General features: G+C 38.4%; 1 protein-coding gene across 6 annotated transcripts in view; it reads left to right on the top strand.

Annotated features, from left to right (window-relative positions):
• The first annotated feature begins 16133 nt into the window (after nucleotides 1–16133).
• The window catches only part of meis2a (Meis homeobox 2a), a 78180-nt gene continuing 67768 nt past the window's right edge, over nucleotides 16134–26545 (top strand). The window contains exons 1-6 of one of the 6 annotated variants that reach the window (XM_064321720.1): nucleotides 16134–16821; nucleotides 17327–17559; nucleotides 18290–18431; nucleotides 18831–18881; nucleotides 19497–19547; nucleotides 20168–20317. In XM_064321720.1, the coding sequence (XP_064177790.1) occupies nucleotides 16810–16821; nucleotides 17327–17559; nucleotides 18290–18431; nucleotides 18831–18881; nucleotides 19497–19547; nucleotides 20168–20317 (639 nt within the window). In that variant the 5' untranslated portion in view covers nucleotides 16134–16809. Of the gene's footprint in view, nucleotides 16822–16869; nucleotides 17107–17326; nucleotides 17560–18289; nucleotides 18432–18830; nucleotides 18882–19496; nucleotides 19548–20167; nucleotides 20318–26545 lie in introns of those variants that run through there. The other 5 variants (XM_064321736.1, XM_064321753.1, XM_064321745.1 and 2 more) reach the window with 5 other exon arrangements.

The raw sequence follows: 26545 nt of genomic DNA, 5'->3' as shown, positions 1-26545 counted from the left end.
ACTGAGTAAACACAAAACACATTTTTGATTTAATTTATTTAAGGAAAAAAAATTCAAACACCCATATCGCCCACGTGAAAAAGTAATTGCCCACTTTGTTAAACAATCAATCAAGTAACCAAATTTAATTGATAATTAGATTCAGCTGATTGAACACAGTCAGGCTTGATTGCAGCCAGCCCTGTTGAATTTGAACCTCACTTATATTGAACCTTACCATAAGAGTAAAGTAGTCACCACAAAGTTTCGACAAGCACACTATGCCACAATCAAAGGAAATTCCAGATGAGAAAAAAGTTGTGGAAATACATCAGTTTGGAAATGGTTGCAAAGTCATTTCTAAGCCTCTGGGGCTCCACTGAACCACAGTGAGAGCACTGTGGAGAACACTTGGAACAGGGGTGAATCTTCCCAGGAGTGGCCAGCCTGCCAAAATTTCTCCAAGGGTGCAGCAACAACTCATCCAGAAGTCACAAAAGATCCCAGAAGAACATTCAAAGAACGGAAGGCCTCTCTAGCCTCAGCTAAGGCTAGTGTTAATGACTCCACAATTAGAAAGAGATGGAATTCACGAGAGAGTAGCAAGAGGGAAACCACTGGAAGTGTTTGGTCGCAGTTATTTCTGCTAACAATGGTGCAACTAGTTATTAAGTTTACAGGGGCAATTACTTTTAGGGGAAATGGGTGTTCGATAAGTTTTATCATTAAATAAATGACATAATAATTTTAAAATGTGTTTTGTGTTTACTCAGGTTCCCTTGGTCTAATACTAGATTTTGTCTAACAGCCTGAAACCATTCAGTGAGGCAAAAATACAATAATGAAGGAAATCAGAAAGAAATACTTTTTCACAGCACTGTATATATATTTATAATCGTCACAAGCTATATTTAAATGTATACAACTTAAATGCCTATTTATTGGACAAATAAACATGTTTTATTAACACACACAGGAAACTAATGAAAGGTCTGTGTCAAGTAATTAAATTATTTATTTATATGTCTTTATCCAACAGCATTACAAAGATTTTAAAACTGCAAGCACAGAATCCAAAGTGGAAAAGGAATTTTGTGTATATTAAATATGATGGTTTAAATGTTCATTTCATGTACAGTAACCATTTAGTGTACAGCAGCCATTTGTGTCTGAACTCAGAGAGCTATAAAACTTCTCAACCAGGTGTCATTTTTGTCATTAGGTTTGTTCAATTTTAATTAGGTCCAATACAACTTTAGGCATTTAAAATTGCATAGTAGATAATGATGAGGTAAAAACTAAAGCAAAAAGGCAGCAAATGGATTACAATATCTCAAGGTAGGAAATTAAAGCACAGTTCAACATTCAAATGTATTCCAAAGGGTCCTTTTGCAACCAATATTAGAACTAGGGACTGTATAGACAGAGAGGAGTTAAAAGGACAACCCTGAATACTGGTCCATACCCCTACACAAGGCACACTGTCAGGTGGCTGACTGTTACGGTTTAAAATTTGAATCTCATAAACCAGTCAACATTGCAACTAAAAAGAATCTTGTTAAAGGCCACCAAGACCATCACACTTGTTTTGGAGAAGAATATACTGTATTTAAATAAACCCTTTTTTACACTTGCACCAAGACACCAAAGGGATATTTTCAATATATGTCAAGCACAATAGATTATGCTTCCACATTACTCATGTTTGTTTTGTTCGGTTTGTTATTTTAAGGTATGCACATGTCAAAGTAAAGCACAAATTCAACATATTTGCACATGCTTAATAGAAAGACCTGTTCTGCTCTTGTGGAAGGAGCCTGTTTGAATGGGCCTCTTTGATGTGCCTCATACATATTGAAGATCTGCATCAAGAGAATCAAGAGAAAAAGAGAGAGAGAGAGAGAGAGAGAGAGAGAGAGAGAGAGAGAGAGAGAGAGAGAGAGAGAGCTCATTGGAAGCGTGCTAATCTTGCACATCCCATAGATGCTGTTTGTTGTTTTCCTCTTCCTTTTCTCCGGATGAGTTAATGAGGAGAAATGCACTTTTCGCTCATTTTCACTAATTGATTATCAAATGTAAGAAAGAACAGCATCCCCCCTGGTTACACTCAAGGGTGTGATGATAGATAGAATTGTGGAACATAATGAGGATTTTAAAAGACTAAATTGGCTGGGGGAATTCTTAATTTAATTCCTCTCGTATGATACCGACTTTCGGAGAATCTTAGCTGCTGCAGCGTGGAGAGTGTCTTTTTTTTCTTTCTTTCTTTTTGGATTAAATCAACACATATTGCATAGGACGCAAGCGAGTTTTTATACATTTTCACTTGGAATGTGCGGCCATGTGGAAAAGATAAATAATATCATGCTGCAAATCATCATTCCTCTCACAAACCTAAAAGCCTCTCCTTACAAGTGTGGTCCCTGAACGAACGCCCTCCTATGTGCATGTGTGCAGGAAGACACTCTTTAGTTTATCTTTGATCTGTTAAAACTGTACTTGGAATTCTCTCAATAGATTGAAAAGATTTTTGAATTTGCTTTTAAATGATATTTAATCTGGAGTTGTGTGTGTAGGGGGGGGGGGGCTATTTCCTTCAGTATTAAAATATCAGTGGTAAAATACATTACATTCTTACCACAAGCTTTCTGCTCAGTGGGAATTACAGTCATGGTTAAAAAAACACAAGAACATAGTGACATAAAGACTTTTTTATGAGATATCTGTAAAGAGGGTGCTGTTTTTCTTAAAACCTTTCACTAAGGACAGTGAACTCATGATTCCTATGCTAACTGATACACATAAACAAGAAAGTTCGATTGAAATGTAAATTATTGTAAATTTTTTGTAAAATGTTGACAGCTGTATATTTAGTGACAAAAAAAACATTCATAGAATTGAACTGGTTGTGACACCAAGAGGCACAGTTGTGATTAGCTAAACATTTTAGCATCTTTGAAATTACAGAATAAACAAAATTATAATACTTAAGACTTCCACTAAAACAATAAATGAACACAGAAGATAGTTAAAAGTAGAGGAGTCAAAACATCTTGTGAAATTGCATTCGAAGCTGATCTGAATAACACCTTCTTTGTGATTTTATCACTGCATTAAGGTAGACATCTCTGTCTCTTATAACCTCAGCTCTCTACGCAATTGTGAGTTCCTGCAGCACATTCCTCTGCTCATACAGCTGAACTCTTAATGTCTGCTGAGTCATTATCAAGGGTGGTCAGTGCCTCAGCGGGTCACTTCACCACACCGTAATTATTGCTTACCATTGCTCCTTGAGTTCCTGTCAGATGCCATGAATTAGCATTGCTGCTCCAATGAGGATCGTCATGCAGTGTGTGTCACGCTGTGAGAGTTCCCCGGAAACATTGCAGAAACTTTACAAAGAAATGAAACCGCACTGAGTGATGTATCGTGAGCAGTACCCAATCCACAATTTGCAAAGCTCACAATTTAAAAACTGGCTTTTTAAATTAGTTTTCAGTGTGTGAGAGATACATGTCATGAACAAAACAAGCAGCGCTTGTGTTTGCTTTTCTTTCTTTCCTCTGTGTTCGTTCACATGACTGGGTAACTGCATGTTTCTTTTTTTTCACTTTCTGTTAGCTTTGGACACTGTAGTACGAAAACTGTGCAATTCAATTTTGTGATGAAATGTACAATAACATATAATGACTTTAGTTTGAAGGCAATTATTATACAGATAAAATATTGAACATCATATCAATTAGACTTTTTCATATTCTGCCTTCTCAGCTTTGGCTCCTACCCCACTTTCAATATGATTTACTGAAAAGGGGAACTCAGAAAGTCTGCTGAAGATCATGCTACAATGAGAGGTGACGTTCAGAAGTACAGTTGATTTGGCTCCGCTTACCCAATGAATTCCTACCAATAGAGTAGGCAGGGATGACAGGGAATTGATTGACTGGCGGACTGCACCTTTCCAGATGTAAGTGACTAGTTAAAATGGTATGAAAGCAGTCAGACTGTATTACAATGCAAGAGGTTGACACTTAGTGCTTGCTGGTAATGTTGCCTGCATTGCTAAATCAATTGAATAAACAAAGCAATCTTAAAAAAAAAAAAAACTGTTCCGTGCATTTGAATGTGGGGCCATTTTATTGTATTATGTAGTAAGTGCTACTAAAACACAGTATGTCATTGTAAAAAGCCGGATGCACAAACAAGCCTATAAATATGTTCTGTTGTTCACCCATACCGGTGTCTTTCATCAGTAGACAGGCACAGCCCTTTGGATGCACTACTAGGAAAATTGACTGTCGAAGCCTTGCAGGTCAAAAAAGAGGGTTAGAGGTCATTGTTTTGTAGTATGAGGAAGGGAGACTACCTTGTGTGAAACAACGGCAGTACAAGTGTTGTTGTTGTTGTTGTTGGTGCTGCTGTTGCTGTTGTTTTGGTTGTTGTTGCTGTTTTTGTGGTTGTTGTTCTTGCTGTTGCTGCTGCTGCTGTTGCTGTTGTTTTTGTTGTTCTCGTGCTTCGCAAGATAAGTTTTATAGAGGAATTTTATGAGGTGTAGATGTAGCCCACATGGCATATTTTGGATCACACATACAGCATGCTTCAGAGCTAGGGCTAAGAGCCACTGATTCATGTAATATGGGTCCCATGGAGTGCTGTTCTAATCATTACAGTTTCAATGGTTTAAGCCAGAGCAGCACCCAGCCCCTCTGAATTAGAGCGTTGCATCATTACTTTTTTATCTCTTGACTGGATAGTTGGCCCTTCCATTTATTTGGAACTACACCTCCAATAAATTGCTTTTTATGTTCCAAATACCGTTGAAATATTGTTTTGCATTCCAAAGCTCTCAGAGAGGTGTGTTTGCTCCCCAATAACTGTCATGTTGTATCTATAAATAAAAAGACACCACTGTTTACCCGTTCTCCTAAAATGGATGCATGTTTGTGAGCACAAGCAGATATTATTGCGTTTGAATTTCATTAAAATGGCCAGAAGTCATTGTATGCATGTCTCTATTTCCAGTAATGTGCTCCTCGGGCTTCTTGCAAGCAATTTGAAAGGAACGCCTGTTTTCCTTGTTCCTCCTTCTGCTCATCTAATGAAATATAAGATTCATATGTAACACTGAAGTATTAAACTTCTTTACTGTACTTAATAATTCATGGCCCAACCTATCATGTGAATGAATATTTACATGTAAAGTATCCCTTGGAGCCTTCCGTAAGCTAGAGGGAGGGGTGTGCATATGTGTTTACGGTATTAAATGCTCAAACATTCCTGCAGATCCTGTTTTGCCTCCAACCATTTAACACTCCTTCTACAGCATTTACAACCATTTTTTTTTCTGCTTTAGCAATTCAACTTATTCAGACGCCATTTAGAAAAGGAGTTCGAAATTGTAGACAGACAATGTACGTGGCCAAAATGTGAACGATCAGAAGAAAAAAAAGGTTTTAAAACAAATTCAATACTTCTCAAGCTGGTTACCTTTTTTTGCTGTAAATATAATAAAACAACATCATTAAATCACCAGTGCTCTACATTTGCCTTTAATGAATGCAAGAGCAATTAGTGGGTTGTTTTAAATGTGCCTGTTTACACTGGGAAAAGGCTAATTAGGAATTAACTTCAAGGAATTTAAGTGAAAGTAAAATGAAAAGGCAACTTTTCTTTATCAGATGGCACACTCTATAAACAGAAGCTAAATTTTCATATTCCAGCTATCATATGCTTTTACTTAAACACACAAATACACCTATAAGTTTCCTGTTTATTAGCCAAATAGTTTTATATTGCTTGTTGGCAAAATAAAGCTAGCAATAGTATGAAATTATAATCACGGCAATAAGAGGTTCAGTCAAAATAGATCTTTTGAGTGTGGGATACTGATTCCTAATTGTTATTAACCTGGATACGATTGCCATCTCTGTTCTGAATATGTGCAGATGTCCAGTTATAACAGTTATAAAGGTAAACAATAACCATATCTGTGGATTTCATAAATAATACAGGAGTAAAATCCAAATTTTCTTGTGTGCATGTTCATGGTTAGTCAATGTGAAATAACAGCCTGCTTCAGTCTTTTTCTTTGCAGTTTATCTGTAACAGTCACTTTAATATTAAACTTTAATATTGAGTCAATAGAGATCAACCTGTAATATGCTTGTTCATTATTATGGTTATTTTTTTGCAATGTAGAAAAACACCAAAGGCATGTTTTGTGATATCTTTTGTGAATGAATGGCTGTACAAGTGACCTGCTTGGCCTAATGTTGGATATTGGTGTATATAATGGGCAATTGTCACCAGCTAAACTTTGGCACATTGGTGATTGTGATGGAATCAGCTGACTGTTGCTATATTATAAACAGTTAATATTGGCCCAGTAATGCCACTCAATGCTTTCCTAACACCATTTCTTCAGTCAGCACCATTTTGAAGGTTCCCAGTCATTTTCCTCCAACAGATGTTTTTCCAACCTGAATGAAGTGTGTCTAACCTATAGCAGGGTCAAACTCATCCCTGTGTGTGTGTGTGTGTGTGTGTGTGTGTGTGAGGGGGTGGGGGGTTCATAATGTGTGTGTGTGTGTGTGTGTGTGGGTGTGAACAAACACACACAAGTACAGAGTGCTAAGTATTAAAATAGGGTTAATGGTTAATGTTTAAGAGAGATTGTGACACATCCATATATTGATGCCAAATCAGAGGGGAGGAGATTACTGTAAATAAACTCAGTTCCAAGTTCTGGTTTGGCAGAAATACATGGATAACATGTCATAATCTATCTAAATCATTTTCCGATAGACCTGGTGTCACTCCTTAAAACTGTTTCCATGTTTTTGGAACAATAAATGTTTTCAAATGACACAATCCAAAGCAGTCTTTTTTAAGGGCAAAACTTAGTAGGTACAAACTTGAAAAAAGAAAATAAATTTTACTCTTTGTCTTTTTTTTTTTTTTTTGCGAAAAATGCCTCAAGTCAGCACTCTTCCACCTGTACCAATGCAAGAAGCACTGCAATTTAAGTGCGTGCACAATACTCATGCATTCGGCTGAAAGTCAGTGACTGTATTACAGGCCTCAAACTGCTATATGAGGGCTAACAGCAATCTGAATATCTGAATTTACAAAGAACCAAGGCTGACTTACACCCACAATACATCTGGTGTGACAAGGCCAGTTGATCCCAGGCTATGGACAGGCTAGTGATTATGACCGCATGACCCAGCCTGTTTATCTGTTTCATAGATTATACATCTGGTATATGGCAGCTATGCTGATTGCTAAATCTTGGACAAAGCTGCTAATTAGTTAGTTTTCTTCAGATAGGATGACACAGTCCTTACGAATTTTGTACGCATTTTAATTGCCCCATTGATGAATACGGAAAGCAGTGGTTTTACCAGCTCATGATTCCATTTTGTAATTGGAATGCAAAAAACTAACAAAAAAATACAAATTGAAACATTTTTTCAGCATAAAAACTGAATTGCAGTGTGTGTTGTGTGTGTGTGTGTGTGTGTGTGTGTGTGTGTGTAGGTGGGGGGATATTCCCTAAACAAAAATATTCCGATACTGGTTGTCATGGATGCTCATGTAAGCCTTTATAGTCCTTTTTCCTCATTTTCGAAAAGGGAGTTTAAAGTGGTGACTCTTAAAACGCGTGGGTTTACTAAAACAGAGAAAGAAACACGTAGTTCAAATTACCCTTGCATCTCTTCACCTTAAATGGAATTACCATAGAGACAACAAACAAGACCTTTGTCCTATATCATTGGCATGCACATGACTTGTTGATGATGGCATAAATCTGAGGTGATTATGTAAGACTGGTTGCCCAGGGAGATTATTAAGACATGTATTCACCCAGCAAAAATGATGTTGCTCCAGTACAGCATATGGCCCCACAGATAATATAACCTCCGAGTAAGCCAGTGCGATGGAGTACGGGGATGTTCGGTTCAGAGTGTAAAACTGCAAGTTTCTGTCTCCCTTAAAGTGACGCTGGCGCACTTTAAGGATCTGATATGCGCCGTATCCGGTACAAAACTGCAATAAGATCAGACTTCAATGGCGCTCATTCGGAGGGTACCGGTGTCTGATATTTATTTAAGAATTTAAGTTTCGCTGTTGTCACAGCCTCTCCTCCGGTCCCAGTGGCACTCAAATCACATCTATATCCCCTCTGTGGATAAGTGGCTGGCTGAGAAAGGAACAGTCTGCTTTGATATTTCACTCCTCATTTGAATCACCAGCCTCTTTATTTGACAATGCGCCGTAATTACCTGGGTATCTTGGCTGATCACATGAAAAACCCCCACGACTGCAGGAAATGCACAAACAGAAAGAAACGGGGGGGTGGAAATAAACCCAACAAACAATATCTTTTTCAGCATTTTAGTAATTACATTAAAGGAAACCAACCGGGCGCTTTTGGATTCCAGTCCCCTCTCGACACGCAGGAGCCCTGACGAGCCTCAGGTCTCCGTGAGCAAAGCCAACTGCGGCAGGAATATAAATGTGACCTTTTATTTCATAACCCCACCATTCCCGAGAAAGCCATGACTGGTCACGTAGGATCTTTTCATTCAGACCCACAGGCAGTAATTGAGGCATTAATAGAATACCTGTAACTTTTTTTTTTCTTCAAAAATCAATAGGACATACTTGTTAGCTCTGAGTTTTAATTGCCAATGTTGTGCAAGCGTGATTTCCTTTCAATGCTCAACATTATTAATGCCGCTAAATGTTCATACTTCTTTCATTGTAAATTGCTGTGACAAAAAGAATCATGTTCAAATATTTCCCCTGGTTTTTTTGTTATTACATCTTGCTGACTGGTAGGCCACTCCAGCCTTATGAGCTGTTATTTCAGGTTCACATTAATTAAGAAAACACAATTATGTGCAATATGAGGTATTGCTAATAACAGACATTGAACAGCCTATGGCCATACCTTGTGTGAAATAATAAAAAATGATGGCAATGTGATTTCAGTCAAAAACAAAGCTGTATAAATTTGCTCAGTGCATTCAAAAACACAAGAGATAATTATTTATCAAAATTGTTTATTGATACTCAATATGCCAAGATCGTCATAATACAGTCAAAACATACTGTACACAGGTTGGCTTATGTTTTTTTTTTTTTTTTTTTTCTTTTTTTGAAACAAACATCCATGATCATAAAATAAAATGCATGCACTGCAAGAACAAAACAATTGAATCTTACAGATGTTTTAACCCTTTATGGACAAAACAGTGATATGCAATGACTCTGCACTCCAATAACATATCAATCCCTTAATTTCATTCAAGGGCTGTATTTTTGTTATAACTTATGCAACATTTGTATTGTTCATTTTTGGTGTATGTTAAGCACAAATTACCTTGCACTTTCATTTAATTACCTTCTGACAAGTAAATAACTGTTTACACCTCATATAGTCCCATTAATGAAGTTGATGAATCTTTATCCTAATACAAGCTCACCAAGGGATGCACTTCATTAATTCTGGTCCATTTAAAAATGACAGCAATACAGGAAAAAAATGTTAATATTCTGATAAAGCCTTCGTGGGGTTGTAACAGAAACCTGAAATGAACCATGCTACTGTAGCTTACTAAAATACTTGATGTTGAGCAGGGCTCTTTTGTATCTCAAAATAAATATTTAATGACTACAGAAAAGTAACCACAAAGATATATCGTTCACTCTGCCACAACACTGATCAGATACAAATAAACATGCCCGTGCAAAAAATGGTTTATTTCGTTAGCTTATTCCGGAAGACTTTTTGTTTTTGTTTCATTTCAATCCAGCGGTACGGAGTGCATATGCCTTCAACCAGAAGACACAGCAACTCGTTACTGTGTAAAACGACGCTTCACACTCCAAAAGATAGCACATAATGCATACATAGTAATTATTTCTCTTTGCAAGTTTGCAAACAATGCTGAAATGAGAAACCACATATATTGCAAACATTTCATAAACCATTTACGTTTTAAAAAATGGTTCGTCGCAATTAAACCACCACGACGGGGGGTCTGTGCGTTTATCATCCTCTGAAATTATCAAATGTATAAAAGATACCAAAATGACACAAAAATGTATTATGTATTTGTCAAAATTTTTCATGACATTGCAAAGGGTGCTGACAGGTGCACATAAATTAATTAGGTCAATGTAGTAATTCTCTGATTAGGAAGTGAAGAAGAGCGTGTTTATGGCCCAGCGTCCTTATTCCAAATGGGTAGTGATGCAGTTGTTGCCTATATAGCAAATAGGTGAACAGAACGTTTTATAATGTAATAAATACCTTATAGGTGGGCCTACCCTGCCTCTTTAAACCCCTTAAGTCTGATAAATGATGAGTGACAGAGGATCCGCGAGAGGGTCACTGCTATTAACTTCTCGGCATCTCGGCTCCACTTAAACTTCTCTCAATTACATCTAATGATGTGGAGAGATAGCACCTCTATCCATCTACCTCCTTTCTCTAAATAAAAATTCATATCTTTCTCCAAATGCATGATTAACAAACCGAAATGCCTTTGTGGAGTGTGTTCACGTTCCACGTTCAAGCAAAAGAACGCAGTGGGCACTTTTGCTGCGAACCGCCAATGCCTACTGCAGTGCGTACAGTCCGCGGTAGCTTATTTCGGTAGGCTATGCTATGGCTGCGGATTTCTGATGAAACGAAGTGCTGTCGCCGGGAACGACGCTCCTAGAACAGCTCTGATTAAATTACCTGGCAGATCCCAGTTGACAAAATGTGTGGAATATTTCTGTTAAACTTTTTATATATTTATTTATTCGGATATTGTGCGCCTCGGAAAGGAATTTTCTTTTAAATTATGAGGACTCGTGGTTCTGGCACAGCACATTCGCAATCTTTAGTGGGATAAAATAATGTAGGCTATTTTTGGTACGTCGAAAGAAGTACGAAAATGTTGCTAATGGCAACCCTTAAATGTCCGTGCAAAATCTAAGTTTCCATAGTATCGATTAATTAAATAATACATGATTTAACTACAGTTAATCCAAAATGGCTTCGTGCTTTCACATGGACGGCAACATGTATGTTTAAACACTGAAGAGTAAATTGGTGGACGGTGGTGGACATTTTAATTTGTATATATATATATTTTACTTTTAAGTAACATGCGCATAGCAACAATAATAATAATAATAATAATAATAATAATAATAATAATTTATTGCGAGAAAAATTATTTCAAACACAGTCAAAATCATGGCACCAATTGCATCTCGCTGCGAAATCTCACCTTTCAGCGTTGGCTTGAAATTAAATGGCCTGGCTGACTTTCTAGAGTTAACTTGCTGTTGAAACATTTTAATAATTGGAGTACAATGTGCACAATGACGATTATAAACTTAATCAGGCAACAAGAAAAAAAATGCTTGGGTTATATGGTCATTTTTATATAGCTGTTTTGTGGGGTTGTGCATGTATGTTCGGTCTGCAAATTCCAGTACATGTATGTATGTATGACTCATGAACAACTGTGAATTAAAAATGCCCCCCTCCCCAACTGGTTTGCTGAACCAATTCGTGTTAACTGTAATACTACGCAATTACAAAACCAGATATTCTCGCGTATAATAAATGGTGTTTTGTTGTTGTTGTTGTTGTTGTTGTTGTTTTCTCAAATACTTACGGAAATGAACATATAAAAAGTGGAGGATAAACAAAATGGAAGAGTCTCCTTAGTGGTAATTTGTATGTATGATTAAAGGCAAAAAGAAATGTTTGTAAAACTTCACAGAAATATAGAAATTTACATTACTTTTTCCTAATTTCCAAGAACATATACATGTCCATTCGTCCGCCGGTATAAAACCTGACAATCTAGTTTATATTGATAATAAATAATAACGAGCCGCCTGATGATTAAAAACATTGCGCATTTGTAAATGCGACCGACTTAAAACCTTCGGCGTTTAGATAACTCCGCCAGATGGCGCTAGAGGGCTGCATATTTTAGTGAACTCTGGGCCTTCTAGGGGTCTCAAAGGCAGAATCCCACAGATTTTTCAAGAGAATACCATAGTTACATTTTGTATGTCCACGACCCCATGCCTCCCTCTCCTCCTCCATCCTCACTAGACTATGAGAATCGCGGTTGAAAAAAAAGGACTCTTTGGAACCGAAGAATTTACAGTCAGTCGCGAAACTTTTACAAGTATTTGAGTTACCCATTCCACTTTCTGGGACCCCAGTCACATTTCACGCGGGGTCAGAAAGAGTTCAACCTGATGAGGTAATGCTGGGCACTACATTGCCAATGAATATACTAAGAGAGAACACTTTCAAAACAACAACATGTAAATCCTTCAGTATTAGTAAATCAACGCATGTAAATTAACCAAGAATGAGACTACCAAGCCAATAGGTCGTACAGAGGGCTTGGATGCGCAACGCAAAAAGATGGTCTGAAAACAGACGAATACGCGTAAAATGAGAAACTGACAAAGTCGTGTTAATGTTCACAAAGAAACCACTGCACTTACAAGTTTTATAAAGTAAAAAGCGAAGGGGAATTTTAGAGAAAATGGTGAGGCTAGACTAACGAAACAGTCATTTGTTTTTAATAACTTAAATTTAAGACATTTTAAAAACGTCTCTTACAGAATTAAAGTCTACAATAGCTATATAAAGAGCCTGGCAAAAGAAAGAAATCGGTTAAGTTGCGTTTGTATTGTTTATATGAATCGTCCACATTGCTGCGATCATAGTAAAAGATAGGCTTATGATTGCGGCTTTATGTATATGGAATTTCAGTGATCACTGGACCAAAACAGCTTAGCGCTTGTAGGGATGGAAAGGAACCCTGCTTTTGACTCTCCATTTCTCGTTTTCTTTCTATCTGCAGAAAAGAGGCAGTTAATACAGCAGTCAGGTTTGAGGGGAAAATTCACCGTTTCTGGAAAGACTTTCGGTTCTGATTTAAGTTAAGTCCTCTGGGACTCCATGGCTATGATCAACTCTTATCATTTTCTTTAAATACGTCGGCTATATTTACATAATCTCAAACAATCAACAAGACAAACTCAGAACAAAGTTACAAACAAGATTAGGACGGTGTTATTTGTTCCTGCGGTTGAGCATCAATTGTTTCAGCAGATGTACTTACGGACACTAAGAGGATTTAATACCCGATTTGTATCAGCTACCTTTGTGAGGAAATAAATACCCTAATATATGTTTCCATATTTTAGGCTAAAAAATTATTTGCGCGAATATCAGGCGAAGGGGCCGAGTGAAAGTAGGCCTACGGGGTTGCACGATGCCACTGTTTTCTAATAACTGAAGTTTGAGGAGTTTGTTGATGCACTTGTAGGATGTGACGCGAAGTGGATCTTTAGCCTCGTGATTGTCTCCGTCGTGTTTTTCTTGAAATGGATCCTTTGCCCCTAATGAATCCCAACGCAGCTGGGCATGTCCCACACGGATACCGAGAGCTTTAACCCTAAAGTGACCTCAATTTGACACCACGAGATGAAATTTTACCGCCTGTTAATGCCATCTTCAGCAGAAGCGAAGGATCCGCATGTTGACGGAGTTATGCTTCTGTAGGAACAGATTTTTTTTCAATGAATGGTCCTCTTTCTGTAAGGTTGCACATCAAAGATAAATTCACTTGTAAGTTGCATTGAGAACATTTATAATGCACTATGTTTGTTTGAACATGATATTGTGTTTCTAATTGATTATAAACGAATTGTAGGATAGCCTACGATTAGATGGGGATAGAATGCTAAAAATAATAACTCCCGATAAGAATAAAACATTATGAACTAAATTGTATGGTTTGACTTTCTTTGTGCGCGTAAGGATAGCATACATTGTAAACATAAGAAGCATCGTCAATGAATATGTAATTACAACATGCACTATTTCAGTCACTGCAATTTATGTTCTTATAAATAGCGAGTCATGAAGTTAAAAAATCATCACAATTTTGTGCAGAAAACATATTTTAACCCGGAATAATTGGGGAAGTAAGCAGTGTTTAAAATGTGCGTATTTAAAAGTATGTAAGTATGTAAAGATAGCAAACGTCACTATGCCGTGCGGTAAACAGTTCCACGTTGCCGTCGTCAATGTTAAAATTTGTCCTCAAAAAAATTGTAATACGGTGGTATTCATGTGTAAATCCTAAATTATAATTATATTAAAAAGCAAAACAATAGAGCGCATTGCTCAGGTACAATAAAGTGTAAAATACAAAACAAACTATGCGCATACTATTTAACAAATACTCAATTTTTAAACTATAAGTTAAAACACATAGGCTAGTTATCAATTTCCTTCAAAATAAATATTTATAACTGATGTAAGGTAAACGCATATTAAAGTAATCTGGTTTATAGTAGAAAGTGAAAACTCTGTCATCAAAAATTCCCTCATCTCTGGCTCTGATTACAGAGTGTATCCACTTGTTCATCTAATGACGATAATATCTCTACAACGAATAACTTTAGTCTAAGCTTAGCTACACACTACTAGTTTCTTTGCGACGAGCAACATGGAAATCCAGTCTTAACAAAGGGCATATGATTCACTTACCAATGTTTGTCCGGGAAAAGTCAAGCGTTCGTACTCAAGTCATTGTGCGCGAGGGCATTTTAAAGCCGGTGATCGCAAGATAAAAGGACCGCTCTTCAATAATTTAGGCTAGCTGTGCTCTGGTTTTCTGCACAGAACGTAGCAGCGCCCAAAAGTATTAGGGCAGACCGCGATGTCGCTCTGCGCATAAGACTGTAGTTCCTTCTCGGGCTATAGCACGTTGTGATGTCCACACAGCCGTTTGTCAACCCTGCAGTTCTACTTTTTCTAGCTGGGGCTTCCCACCCCCTTATACACAACAAGCATAATTGTTGTTACCGTGATTCATTTATTAAATCTGTTTCGTTGCTATTAGTATGATCAACTCAAGCATCCGAGTGCTTGTCTTTTGGAAGGTTATTGACCTAACTATCTCCCTCCCATTCCCGAGTGTATACGACACGTTAACTCATACCATGAATGGTTAATTTAAAAGATTAAAAAATACATTATAGATATATAGTTAGCCATATATGTGAAAAGCTATCGATATACCTCGGTGTCATATGCGCAACAGGGCACATTATCATTGATGAAGCTAAATATTAAAAGGGATAGATGGCCTGTTTAGGTTTTGTGCGCAAAAGAGCGTGGACTAAGGAAAAGAGGCCAGCGCCACAGCAATCGATGGCCGGAGCATTGCTCCTCCTCTAAACCTCAAGCGTTCCCTATGATTGATGATCTTGGGGAGCTTTGATAATTGACTACTCTGAGGTAAGGCATGGATTTCTATCTAGGGAGGGGATTGGACGAAAGAAACATACAAAATTACTTTCCCTACAAAAGGGTTTTTTTTTTCTTTTTGGAAAAGTTCATTCTGTGCTCAAAGGGGTGCGCCATATCATTTAATTTACTAAATAACCCCTTCGTAATTAGCAGCACCATTAGCAGGCATTACCGAGTTAATTCTTGAGCACACAGGTTTGCAACCACAACAAAGATTACCAGCAAGCTTCAACCTCGTAAATTAAATTAAAACTATCCTTGAAATTCATTTCTATAAATAGCTGGAAGTAGCCAGCTTCAGCTGAAGGAGGGACATTAAACCTTGTTTAATTATTTTCGTTTATTTAATTTAGGTGAATATCCCTCAAACAATATAGATAAACACTGGTTGTAAACCTGGAGATTGCTTTTTTATTTTGTAATTTGAAGGCCATTGTGTTTTTAACGTTCCTGATAACATAGTTTCAGTTTGATATATGCCAGATTTGTAAAATAATTAATAAATAAAGTGCTGAAAGAGAGGGAAATAAATGCACAACTGTTACCAGTGGAAGGGTGAGCTTAAGTTTGTTAATGGAAGCTGAATTTAATGATTTCAGACTTCAGAAAAAAACTTATCTGGATCTCAGATGTACAATCCCTTTTCTTTTTTCTCCCGATCTAGTTTTGATTCTTATTATCGCTGAAGAATTGGTTGAGAGGCGATGCTGTGTTGTTTGGCTCCCCCCGTGCGGAGTTGAAGCAGTCCTCGTGCATACTCTGCATATCACAGGCTTTGGTCTCTCCTCTCTTTCTATAGCTGTTGCAGGACTGGCTATGGCCACCACTACTTCCGGGTTCCGTCATTTCATTCTCCCGCCGATCAGCGCTGCAAACTGACTCTGTTCTATAAGCAAGCTAGCAGCCAACCTGCCAACACTCGCTGACACTCACTCATCTCAGACCGCGAGAAAGACGAAATACCTACGGGAGAAAGGAAAGATCTGAATTGCAATCTCTTAATTTCTATCGCTTTTTCTTTTTACAGTAATAATAAAACAAGATAGCGATCCAAAGGCATAAAGGAGACACGGAGTTGTTGGAAGAAAACGGGCTAAAAAGATTCATCCTCTCTTGAACATCATCACCAACCATCATTCATTCATTACCTTGACAACCCCTGGCTTTGATTGACAGCTGGAGTGGCAAAAAGCCATGAGACACGACAGTTTAGTTACATGCAGGTTGTTGATGGGCCGATTGTAACCTTCAGTTTGGTGCTTGACAATTTTTTTCTTTTTTTGGGGAAAGAGGAAAACAAGAAAAATTGCAAAACTCCTCCTGATGCTTCTGCTTGTTCTGAACCACACTGGAGAATAGGAGAATTCACTAAGTTGGTTGAAAAAGGAATCTTACCACTAAATCACTTTCTAACCGGACTGGGATATTAAATATACGACACATCCAGGAGTTTATTGGAGCGCAGCCTGATGGCGCAAAGGGTAGGTTTTAAATCTCCAACACTTACCTATACAAATCCACTATAGGAGGGCCTCTTCTGTTGCTCTCCTCTGCTGATGGTGGCGAATATACAAAATATTCATTTCTAAGTCGTTTTATTTGACATTTTGCAGTACCTTAACTCTTCAGTCTTCGTGTATTCCTCTGGTTAGCCGGCGATCACAGCGACATTATCGGAGCTGTTTTTAAAGGGACTCCTCTAGGATATTTTGTGGTTTTTCAAAAGTAACCCGCTCGTGGGGTGACTGCCGTTTATGATGTTTTTGGTAATTTCAAACTTATTTGCGCGTTTACATGGGAAGGAAACATTCTTTATGATCTTTTAAACCGATACTTGCTTCCAACTCAATGGGACTGCAGTTTCTTTCCTGGTCTAGCCAGTCTTGCGTTTTGCAGTCGTTGTTTTAGTCAGCTAACGAATTTCTTTCTAAGTGTTCATTTATTTTTTTTCTGTACTACCTCTCACTTCTCTGCCTCTCTTTTCAGTACGATGAGCTGGCCCATTACGGTGGAATGGACGGAGTGGGGGTTCCAGCGTCCATGTACGGAGATCCGCATGCCCCTCGACCGCTTCCCCAAGTGCATCACTTGAATCATGGACCGCCGCTTCATGCCAGCCAGCACTACGGTGCACATGCACCCCATCCCAACGTAATGCCCACGAGCATGGGCTCCGCAGTCAACGATGTTTTAAAGAGGGATAAAGATCAAATTTATGGGTAGGTGGAAAATAGTTCTTACACTTGTATTGGTGACTCAAAGTATTGTCCGCGGGATTTTAAAACAACAACAAACTTTAATTTAACAATTATTTCCAATATTCATTTAATGTTAAACAAAGTTGCTGGGAACAAGCTAAACGCTTATTTTAAGTAACCTTATTTTGACACCGCTTAGTGAGCAAGTGCCGCCTGTATCATTTTTTAATTTTTATTTAAAACAAAATATTTACGTACTATCGTGGTACATGGAGTTCTACATTTATATAAACCACAAGTAGGCTTAGTTGTCAATATATATAACGCACACACGTAAACAAATAAGCATTACTGACACATTGCGGTTTTTTGGTGACCCTTTTTCCATATTTTGCTGATAAGTAAATCTGATAATCAAATTAGTAAAAACATTAAAAGGCTGTTATTTGATTCATAAATTTTGTCGAATCATGTAGAGCTATTTCGCGCATAACTAGCCTACTATATAAGTAACGCACAATTATTTTGCTTTTTCATTTAATTAATTACATTAATTTTGAAATACTTGGAGAAAAACTACTGTCGTTTAGATTGGGACCCATAGACTAAAATATGTTACAAACAGCACTTCGTTTAAAAGACTTGCGTAATTTTCTTGAAATGGGGGAAAAAAATATCTCGTACAGTCTCTCAATTTACACCATTCTAAGAACTCAGGAGTCAGTGCTTAAGTTGTGTCTCCCTGTTGCAGTCACCCGTTATTCCCCTTGCTCGCGCTGGTTTTTGAGAAGTGCGAGCTGGCTACGTGCACACCCAGGGAGCCCGGAGTAGCAGGCGGGGATGTCTGTTCCTCCGACTCCTTCAACGAGGACATCGCAGTCTTTGCCAAACAGGTCAATTTAAAAATATGTACACATCTATTTGCATCGCCTTGTGCTATCCCGCAAAGTGCCTGTTGTCGTTGTATATATGATAATTGCCTGGTTATTGTTGTGGTGGGCTGCATTTGTTACACTTTTTGTAGTCTGCTTTTGAATAGTGCAAGTTTTTTTTTTTTTTTTTTTTAAACATGAAAGTAAGGAGTCCATATAGGAAACTCACAACCAACCGTCAAGTGTTCAGCCATATATATATATGTATATATATATATATATATATAATATCGTACCCTACTTTCATTTTTTTAACTTATACTGAGTGATTTTCCTTGAGTGAATTATAGAAAGTTATAAGCCAACGTAAAATATGACTAACAAAACAGCGACGTAATATCGTTTGTGTTATTGTTTTAGGTGCGAGCAGAAAAACCTTTATTTTCTTCAAATCCAGAGTTGGATAATTTGGTAAGCGATGCATGGGCGCCCTTTATACATTCATTTTCATGTGGTATGGCGGCACCTTTGAATGTAGCCTAACTTCTTGTTTTTATGTTTGACTCCTACACTTCGGTTCCCCACAATGCAATGTAAATACGCTGGGTTTTGATTAGAAAGAGCAACACAAATGTTTCGCAGCGTTCTTTGAAGTGTTACAAGGGGGAACTCTGAGGGGTCTCGAGTGGCACTGCATTGCCCTACCATAGGAGGCCGTGAAGGAAGTCACTGATTAGGCAAAGCGCGGTGACTTCTTTCAGAACTATTCATTTGCTAGTACTGAACGATCAGTTTTGCTTAAAATACTGTAGCCCCCTTTGCAGCTTTTACAGCAAGTTTACTGGTGTTATATTTGAGTGGTATGTTTATTGTTAATTATGCCAATGTATTCATAATAATTTACACCAAGCATCAATATCATCAATATAACAAATAATAAAATCACGGATTGTTTGTAAAACCCACAAAGTCGCAGAGATAACTATGTGTCATTTCTTCATTTTGTGACTTGACGTCGTAATGTATGTTTTGAAATTTGTTAAATATTGAATGCGCGTCTAATTCATACCTTTCCCATTTTTGTAGATGATTCAAGCCATACAAGTATTACGATTTCACCTTTTGGAATTAGAAAAGGTAAAGTCTGACTTATTTTCTAAAATATTTCCATAAGGAAAATGTGCAATGTTTTTGTTTTAGATTATCCTCTAACGCCTTTACACTATCTCTTGGGGTTTCTGAAGTTTTGATCTCACATCTGTGTCGCCTTTACCTAATATCCGGTTAAACTAACCACGGTTAGCTTATTCAAATCATCATCAGAGCATAGTCTCTTGTTATAAATGACCCATAATATAGGCCACTTGAAACCCACAATACTGTGACATACCCTCCATGCAAACTTTGACAGCAAGATTAGACTATTGTTTTATTTTTGCCCTTTGTAACTGTACTGACTAATGGCACCTACATGAATAATTGTAGCCTGTTGATATTTGACTATTAGCCAGTGCGACTGAGTTAGAATATATCATCTGGAAATGTACTTTTATTTGCTCATTATCTGACCAGTTTTCGCGTAGTGTTTATCTTTTTTCCGACGGCAACTTGTTGCTTCAGTCTCAAGAGAATAATAATCGCTGCAACAATTTCACTATTGTTTCCGTGACTTCGTCGATTATGCCCCATAATTGTAGTTATTCTTGGACTGGCCGACCAGCTTTCCCATCCTGAAAAAAGGTATTCTTTGTTTTTAGGTGCACGAGCTCTGCGACAACTTTTGCCACCGGTACATTAGTTGTTTGAAAGGGAAAATGCCAATTGATCTAGTTATTGACGAACGGGATGGCAGCTCAAAGTCGGACCACGAGGAGCTCTCGGGATCTTCAACCAACCTAGCTGATCACGTAAGTAGCTTGGGTTTATTATTGCATAGCCTATCGTAGGCCTAGTGCTTTTTGTGAGCTATATTGCTGGAACACGGGTTAGTGGCGTCGTCGTAACAGACACCAAGCAATTGTCAGTGCTGTACTTTAGAATGAATAATGTTTATGTTGTGTACAGTTGCCTACTGTGTGTTTCCATCTCAGTGAATTTTCATTATCGTGCATTTGGTGATTTTGGTTTGACCAGACAGATAACTAATCTTGATGTCAGAATGCTAATTAACTGTATCAATCCTTTTTATATTACACGTTCGAAAAGCCATTAAGTGAAATGTTAATCTAGGACTTGACTATGAGTTATTCTAGTGGCTTTGAGGTATGGCTTAATTAAATAATTAATTAATTAGACTTGTAGACAAGTGGGAATGGTAACCCGTCGTTATTAAACGGACAGAACAAGGTGCAAGTTATGAACATTATATTATTTACGACATATGTATATATATTTTTTAAGTAGGCTACGGCGTTGTATCGCTTATAATTATGACAATTGCATGTCACGACACATGACTGTCCTTTATTACGGCTGTACAAAAATGTTCTATGTAAAGGTAGAACTGATATCAGTTACAAAGCGTATGCGCGATTGCAACTCTGGAAGCTTTTCTATGGAACGCTGCCTTACAATTCCAGCTCCAGTGCATTCGCGTTAAAATGAACAGAAACGAAAAGTAAAGAGGTTGGACGAAAAACAGAGTGAACGATAAGCTAATTTAAAGCTGCGGGGTTTAGACTAGGAGAGGGGAGAAAGTGGGCTTTAGATGGATCTTACCGTTCACCATTGTCAAGTTCATAATGTTTCAGGCTGAATTGATGGTTTGACACTATGGAAAGGACGTTGCTTGTTGTTGACGTTAATATGCTTAATTGTTTCTTATTGAACGTTGAGTGGTTATGCCGCTGTCTGTCCCACTGCACTCGTTTTGAGGCCTCCGGCCTCTCTAATACTGAATACAATTATCTGTAGTCAGCCTCAAGTAGGCTACAGTGCTTTTACTTTAGGAAATAGGTCTTGGACCCGTACGGCATTTTGTACAATAAACGCCTCACTAAAACAGTTGTGATAGCAATGTCTTGTTGATAAACGGGGTTCATAGGTTTTATCACGGTGTAATACTTGAAAAAGGTGCGAGATTAGGCTACTATTTTGGTGAAATTGAGGAGCGCTCATTGCAACACAATGACTGGTTAATATAAACCAGCAGCACAAGCTCAAGAGCATTAGGAATTAAAGTAGATTTAAGTGTTATGCAAAGTCACTTCGCTGCATCTGTTGGGTCTAGCTGTAAAAGCGGCAGATTCCCTTCCTCGGTCTGCCGTGTTTGTGGAGTTACTCCAAGTGCACAGTAAAGGTGGATGCATTTTTGGAATTAAATGTCGAATCGCGCTGTACGTTTAACAGCTAACCGCAGCTCGACGCTGTGAAGCTTGTTTCAAGTATAAGTGCAGAAACGAGGCATGGTGTTGTTTATACTGAAGAGATTAGATAAACTAGCCTGTTTAGTTTCGTGGCAGATGGTTGATGCTCAAGCCAATTTTCAGTCTTCCCTCGCAATGTGCAGACCTCGACGCTGTCGCTTGTTCCCTGTTATAAGTATTATTTTGATCAATTTAAAATGAAAGAATACAATAAAAGAAAAGGGATGGCAATGCGCGCAAACCTTGGTGTGCATGACAAGCCTGTTATCCTGCACTCCGGTTAAACACTTCATTAGCTGTTTTAGTTCAGAGCGGTTTGTTTTCTTTTGGTGACAGCTATGAACATTATAGGTCTACTATATTTAGTTGTTCAGCAGTCTTTAGAAATCCGAAGTTCACCTGTTTTGTCCATGTTGTAGTTTTTTTAAAATAGGTTTACATTTTACAGTGAATATGAATGGAACTCATAGCCCATATTTGACATGTAAAATGCTTTCATGCTTTATGTAAAAATAGAAATTATATTATCTGTAACTTTATGTATTACAATTTAAGTTCTTTGTTCAGGGTATTGTTATAGTAAAATCGAATGCATATTATGTAGCTTATATTCCGTCTTATTGTAAGATTATTTGAGATGGCTGATTTTAAAATAAATTTCAATATTAATAATAAAGGCACAAAATGCCAATATTAGAGATAAGCAGTAACTTAGTGTAGTATCACTGAGAGCACTAGCATGGAAGATGGGAGTATAACTAACTCATCTGAGAGATTATGCGCATGCGTTCAGATTTAAGACATAATTAGACTATAAAATATTGTGATGCATGGATGTGACTCTCAGATCAAAAAGAAACATACATTTCCATATCAGTAAGTAAAGGTCTGCGGTACTTGGCTGTGAAAAATGGAAAGTTGACGTGTTTGGAATATTTCAATGCACATAACATTGTGAGCCGTGCTAGAAATACACTGGCTGATGGCAAGAAGTTGCAGCTTTTTTTATTTATTTTTTTTTTGTTTTATTTCATTTTTTATTCTACTCTATTTTATTATTCATTACGATCTTCTCTTTTAGTCAGAGAGGGAAAGGCAATTTGATAGTTAGATATGCTAATTTATTTAGTTAGAATCTCTCACGTCCATTTTTCTTTGCTTTGATATGCATTTTTAATATATAGCCCGGGGCTACATCTCATTTGGTGAAAGTTGGTTCGGTAGTGATGATGAGGCTCCTCACAACGAAGGAGACAGCCCGTTGTGTTCTTTATTCTCCCTCTTTTCCACTTCTACCTGATGGTAGGGCCTAATAAGCACTGTTTTATTTACACTTGAATGCTGCATTGTCTTTGAACTGATTGGATTATCACATTGTCAATGGAGACGGGGCCTTTGTTACGCAGTTGTTGTTGTTTTTTTTGTTGTTTTTTTTTTACATTTGCTTCCTGTTACTATCCTTAACCTCCCCCCTTTCCCAATTGCTTGTAAAAAAAAAAAGAAGTAATATGGTCTACATGAAAAGCGAAATGACTTATGGCTCGATCTCTCTAATGATCAGTTTTGTTGCTGATCGATGCCTATCTCTTAGTTATTCGAATGAAATCTTAGTCTTCCCTGTGCTACACCTAATTAAGACGGGGAATGGAATTAATGATACTTCAAACTAATGGACATGTCTTTGTGCCCACGCTCTGACTATTATAAGGGGATTTTTCATCTAGTAAACTGCGTATTGGCTATAAGTGCTTTATCTAACACACATGCACACGCGTGCATGCACACACACACACACACACGCGCAGACACACTTACTACTGAACTCCTTGTTTTTATGATTTCCCTATAGGTTCAAATTAGGAAAAAAATATTGTGGTATTTGTTCGTTTGTCACACTCAATTATTTTTCACTGCAGCAGGCCAATGGCTGTAGCTGCTCCTGAAGTTATGTGTAGGTTACCTGAGCCTTGCACAATTTCAGTGAAGACATCTATTTATCTTTCATTTTTAGCTTTGGGATTTTACCAGCCAAAGCCGTAGAAGTGTTTACGAAAAATATTTAATGTAATAATATGCAATTTTTGTAAACTTAAATTATTTTTAAAAATGGTTTTTAATTCTCTCTGTGATCTCTTTTTTCATATTTTGATTATTACTTATTGCATGATTGAGTATTTTACCTTCTGTTTTCGTAGAAGTGCAGCTTTCCTTGTGGTGTCTAGATGCAGTCAACCAAGGAATTTCACTCGTGGTTGTGTTCCTAACAGAGCAGGCCTCGCAGTGTAATTTAGTTTGGACTTTCCCATCGAAACAGCCGTATCACACAATGCAGTTTACAGCTCCAAACTGTTTTTTTTTTTTTGTGATGTCAGAGAGTAGTTCTGCATATCCTATTCCGTTTGCTGTAAAATGGCATAGGCTGCTGGCACAGCTCCTAATGACCAGCGCTGGAGAGGCCAGACTCACTTGTTGCTCTCATTTTTAGCAGCATACCATCAATGGCACTACGAAGCGCAAGGGTTCAATATTAATGTGCCACAGTGTAAAGTAATTATTATAAATAAATAAAAGGGCTTTTCGCAATGTTGTTGGTGTGAGGTTGGGATCAAAACTAAAGCGGTGATTATATGTTCGTTGCAGCGGTTAATAAAAACTTTAGAATCACATAAATCTATTTGTTTTTTTTATATTTTCTTCTGTCCTGAAAACACTTTATTTTTAAATGTGGCAAAGCAATTAGATTTCACACTGAGCATTTGTTGTTTACATATTTGTCTGCAAGTTTAAATGCATTGATATGATAGTGGAATATGCCTGGTTGTCTGAGAGAATGTTAACTTGATTTGTCTAATGTTAAAAAGCCAATGGAAAAGATCATTTTACCCTTGTGTAGTGTACTTGTACATGAACATGAATCATGAAATAATTCATATCCATAATCGGATATGGTCTGCATCTCTTCTCTGTATGGGATAATTGATAATTGATGGTGCTGTAAATAGATTGTTGTTGAAAAGTAACCTTCACTTTAACATCATTCTGGAGCTGCTATATTATTATGCTTTAGATTGTACAAAAATGTGTAAGGGGCTTTTCTGGTGCAGCTGTGTAGAGAGATACATCTTGAAATGTCATCCTGCTAAGATTTATGGTCCAGCGTGTTTCTTGCACGTCAGCAGTATGGAATATGTACGCTTTTGAGCCTGTCCAACAATTGCATTCAGCAGTACACAGTGGTATAGTAATCTTCTACCTACTGTTCTTCTGCACCTCCCAGCGTGGGATTATACAAGTATATCCTTATATAGAGGCACGTCAGGTTTCCCCCTCGTTCGACAGGAGACCCCTAGCTTCTTCTCATGCGATTTCCTGGGAATTTAAACAAAATTCAATGATGGCGCTAAATCAATTTTATTTGAAATTCCAAGGGATGTGGAAAGAGCGGCAAAATTGTGTTTTGATGGCGAGGCGGCGCGTGTAAATGAGAAACGGCGGATAGTGACGGAGCGGCGTTCTCTAGTGGCCTCGCCGCTACAAGCTTTCCCCATATTGTCTCCTGCTTTTATATTAATTACAACTTGCATTATCAGCTGTGAGCCTGTAACCCAGCAAATAGAAAAGCCTGCCCCTGGAGACCTAGCTCCTTCTATCTATTTTCCATCTACTCCTATTGTGCTACACCCGCTGTCTGCCGCTCAGGCTCTCCTCCCGGTAACAGTGCTCTTTAACACAATTAAGGAAGAGCACAGAGTGAACCATATTCGGCCCCTAATTATCCGGGCTGCGGGGAATAGCTGCACGTGCGCGGTTCGGTTTTTTCGGTCTCTCAGCTGGATCGGCGAGGGGCCATTGGGTGACGCGCTTTCATGACTTGTCTGAACTTTAATGGACTCCGGGGATCCTGACGACTGTTTTTGGTGTGCGAGCCCGGGCGTCTGCCGAGCGCCCCTCGTAGCGACGGGAGCAGCGCTGAATTATTCATCGCAGGCGGAGGCTCTTGCTTTTGTCACCTCGCAGGGCGAGGAAAGTTAGCGCTCGTGTCATGCTGTTTGTTGTGATGTCACGGGAGAGAAAAGGTTCTGGATAATATCTGGTCAAGCACAGGCACTGTTACTGTAATTTAATACAAATTTTAAAAAAACACTGAAAAAGAAACGCAATTATGTATCTAGATATCGGTAAGGGAATGGCCCAAGATGTTCTGCTGTTGGATTTGACATTCTGCCACAGTCTGGTGTCCTAATGTTGGGCCTGGTGCCTCGCAATTTGTGTTGGCCCCGGCGTGTTTGCAGCAGTGCGGGGAGGTTTGGGAAAGCTCTGGCCTGCGCTGCCGTGGGTGTTTCGGCTCCAGGAAGTGGGACCCGGTCATTTTCTTCCCTTAGAACAACAACAGTGCATTTCCAGTGCATGCCTGGCTCGGCCTACATGCATCGCGAGCCCCGTGTTGTTATTTCTGCCTTTTCGCTTCGCCCGTCCTGCCCCCCCCTTTGTGACGGTCGAACCTGAGTGAAACGTGAAGGAAGAGTTTGCAGATAATCGAGGCGAGGTCGGCCTGTGGTGCCGCGTTGTGAAATGAAGCCGCGCGGTCCTCTCTCTCTCCCCCCCCCGCTCGGTCGGCTGGGGCCTAGGTGAGCGTGTCGCAGCCGTGCTGCTTTCTAAGGAGGGAAGGGCCTCGCTTGTCATCCGAGGGCTGAATTCACGCCCTGTCGTTGTTTCAGCTCTTTTTTCTCCTAATTCTCAGAGCTCTTTATCTGCTCGCCGTCCGGCGAG

The sequence above is a fragment of the Anguilla rostrata genome, chromosome 1 (assembly GCF_018555375.3).
Source record: "Anguilla rostrata isolate EN2019 chromosome 1, ASM1855537v3, whole genome shotgun sequence".
NCBI lineage: Eukaryota > Metazoa > Chordata > Actinopteri > Anguilliformes > Anguillidae > Anguilla > Anguilla rostrata.
The sequence above is the reverse complement of the archived record's forward strand: the minus strand, read 5'-3'. Positions and strand labels throughout refer to the sequence as shown.